Below are 2,557 nucleotides of genomic sequence, written 5' to 3' on the forward strand. Positions count from 1 at the left end.
TGCTAAAAACATTGTGCTTAAGTATGAGTAAGCGCATATTTGAGTTGATTAAGGTTAATGGAGCACAAATAAAATATTAGATTTATACAATATTTTGAAGTTTTATTTATTAGTACAAGGATTATATTTGGATTTATAGTTTTGCAACAAGTACTTTTTAGGTTGTGTTACTTCTTGCAAAATTTTGTAGTGGTTAAAAAAACAAATAACCCCATCAAAAGGGAGTTCCCACTATGCAAAAGTCATAGAAGATTTTTTTTCATATCTCTTTTTTTAAGCCTGCTACACAAATATTTGTAGTGGATTTATAGTTTTGCAACGGAATGTATTAATGTTTCCTCCTGATTGCCAGGTTCAACATTAAACTTTGATGACCACCTTCTTAAAATAGTTGGCACGGTAGCGCGTAGCTCTTCTTACGCAGAAGGTTGTAGCAACATAGTCCGGACGCATAAATGAAAATTACCGAAGATATATCATTAATATGATATCTCATTATAATTAAATGTTTTTTTTTTTCATAAAATGAGAATGAAGTGTCTTAAATAGGAAAAGTTATTTTGGGGGAATACCATTTAAAATGGGGGATTTTTGCAGGAGTTTTGGTGGAATTAGCCTTAAAACAGTTGGCATCACTGATTGGTGGCTTCACTAATTATTTTATTGCTTTGCAGTTACATGAATAAAAACGCAACGGAATAATAATATGTATATGTAAGTATGTATTAGGTACTTAATTGCATATCAAAAATGCGATGGAAAATGAATTTAAAGGGACCCCGTTGAAATCATTATCACTAAAGGGCATCGGATGTTGTTTGAATATCGCTATCGTTGCCTCATCGTTGTCAATTGCCTTTGCCTTCTTTTCTTCTGCATTTATTTCGAGCTATAAAAGCCGCAAATCCGCAAATACAGCACAGCAGTTGCTCCATTTGATTCACTGAGTGCATAACAGAGTATCATGAAGTACTTCATCGCTTTCCTTTCATTGATTGTTGTGGTGAGTATCAAAATAATAATCCATGTGTGAATAAGTTATGTATTTACTTATGTTTTTATAAAAAAATCTGCTTCCATTACCAGGTGTTGGCCTATCACGATCATTCCGAGCATCACGCCGACTATGTGGTTAAGAGTAAGGAGGATCTTGCACATGCCCGCGATCATTGTGTCTCAAAGTTGACCATAGCAGATGATCTCGTTGAGAAATACAAAAAGTGGGAGTATCCAGATGATGAGAAAACTCATTGTTATTTGAAGTGTATTTTCGAGGAATTAGGACTCTATGATGATGAGAAGGGATTTGATGTTCATAAGGTGCATCATCAAGTAGCTGGAGACAAGGTTGACCACTTTGATGACTTGCATAAAACAATTGAAAGTTGCGCAAAAGAAGGTGCTGATTCCGATGACTCGTGTATTCGGGCATATCGTGGTGGCATTTGTTTAATTAATAATAATTTAACATTGGTAAAGCAAAGCTTTGTATCGGATTGAAATGGACAGACATACATACATAAAAATGAAGTAAGGCATTTGGAATATTAAAACAAATTCAGTGTATTTTTCTTTACATTTCGATATTTCATTAGGCGGTATGCATATATTTTTAAAATCGGTCTAGCAAATTTCGGTCAATGACTACCTTTGCTGATTAATAATAATAATAATAATAATAATAGATTGGCGCTTACACATATGTTAGTGTTTGGCCGGGCTTCTCCTCCGATTTGTAGTGTGCGCCTTGATGTTGTTACACAAAGGGGAGGGACCCACAGTTTTACGCCGACTCCTAACGGCGATTGTATTTTTATGAGAAGCTGTTGCTAATGTACTTCCTCCTTTTAGGTTTGGCTGATTTATCAGGAATATATGTAAATATTTACATATAGTAGAATCGCGGTAAAGTTAACTCGCGAAAAATTTCATCGCTCGGCTAAGTTAACCGAATTTCAGCATTCACATAACGCCCTAAAGAGCTAACTTTTGGGTTAACCTTTCTGGGCTTATAAATTTATCAAACCAACTATTTGTTTGACAACGAAAACAAGTCGGAGCTGAATTTGTTTACGGGTATTCCTTGAATTTTTTTTCGTTGTGAGCGTTTGCTTTTGTGAGTTGTGTATTGTTTGTGTGTTTAAAAAATGTCAACAAAGCAGAAAAATTCATTTCAAATCGGATTAAATCTACACCAAAAAGTTGAGATTGAAAAAAAACAAGTAAGAAAGTCTAAGTTCGGGCGGAGCCGAACATTAAATACCCGGCGCAAGTATTAAAGATATGTTTTCCACCTTGCCGAAAGCTACCGCTACATGATAAGCCGGGGTGTATATATTTTAAGTAAATTAGCGTCCTTAAATTTCGACATATTGAAATTTCAAGCATTTCTGAAATTTATTGTTATATGAAAAGCGGCCGTAATTTAAGACCGATTACAACAATTTTCAACGGTTTGCTTTTATGTGGCAAGCACAATAATCATACCGAGTTTGGTACAAATTGCTAGAACGGTTAGCGAGATACATATATGTAATCACAAGTGGGCGGTGCCACG

At 34.9% G+C, this 2,557-nt stretch overlaps 1 protein-coding gene across 1 annotated transcript; it reads left to right on the forward strand.

Annotated features, from left to right (window-relative positions):
- The first annotated feature begins 793 nt into the window (after positions 1–793).
- Positions 794–1,557, forward strand: Obp99b (Odorant-binding protein 99b). Its single transcript, XM_017617467.1, has 2 exons — positions 794–1,003; positions 1,087–1,557. The coding sequence occupies exons 1-2, from the start codon at positions 965–967 to the stop codon at positions 1,498–1,500; spliced, it is 453 nt and encodes a 150-aa protein (XP_017472956.1). The 5' UTR covers positions 794–964; the 3' UTR covers positions 1,501–1,557.
- The last annotated feature ends 1,000 nt before the right edge of the window (positions 1,558–2,557 follow it).

The sequence above is a fragment of the Rhagoletis zephyria genome, unplaced genomic scaffold, assembly GCF_001687245.7.
Source record: "Rhagoletis zephyria isolate East Lansing unplaced genomic scaffold, Rhagoletis_zephyria_1.1 Rzeph_scaffold_01414, whole genome shotgun sequence".
Lineage (NCBI taxonomy): Eukaryota > Metazoa > Arthropoda > Insecta > Diptera > Tephritidae > Rhagoletis > Rhagoletis zephyria.

What these genes read in the sequence shown, in the direction of transcription:
- Obp99b (XM_017617467.1), top strand. Translation starts at nt 965, where the DNA reads ATGAAGTACTTCATCGCTTTCCTTTCATTGATTGTTGTG. An exon ending in TCCTTTCATTGATTGTTGTG is followed by an intron (nt 1,004 to 1,086) that starts GTGAGTATCAAA and finishes TTCCATTACCAG; the next exon opens with GTGTTGGCCTATCACGATCA.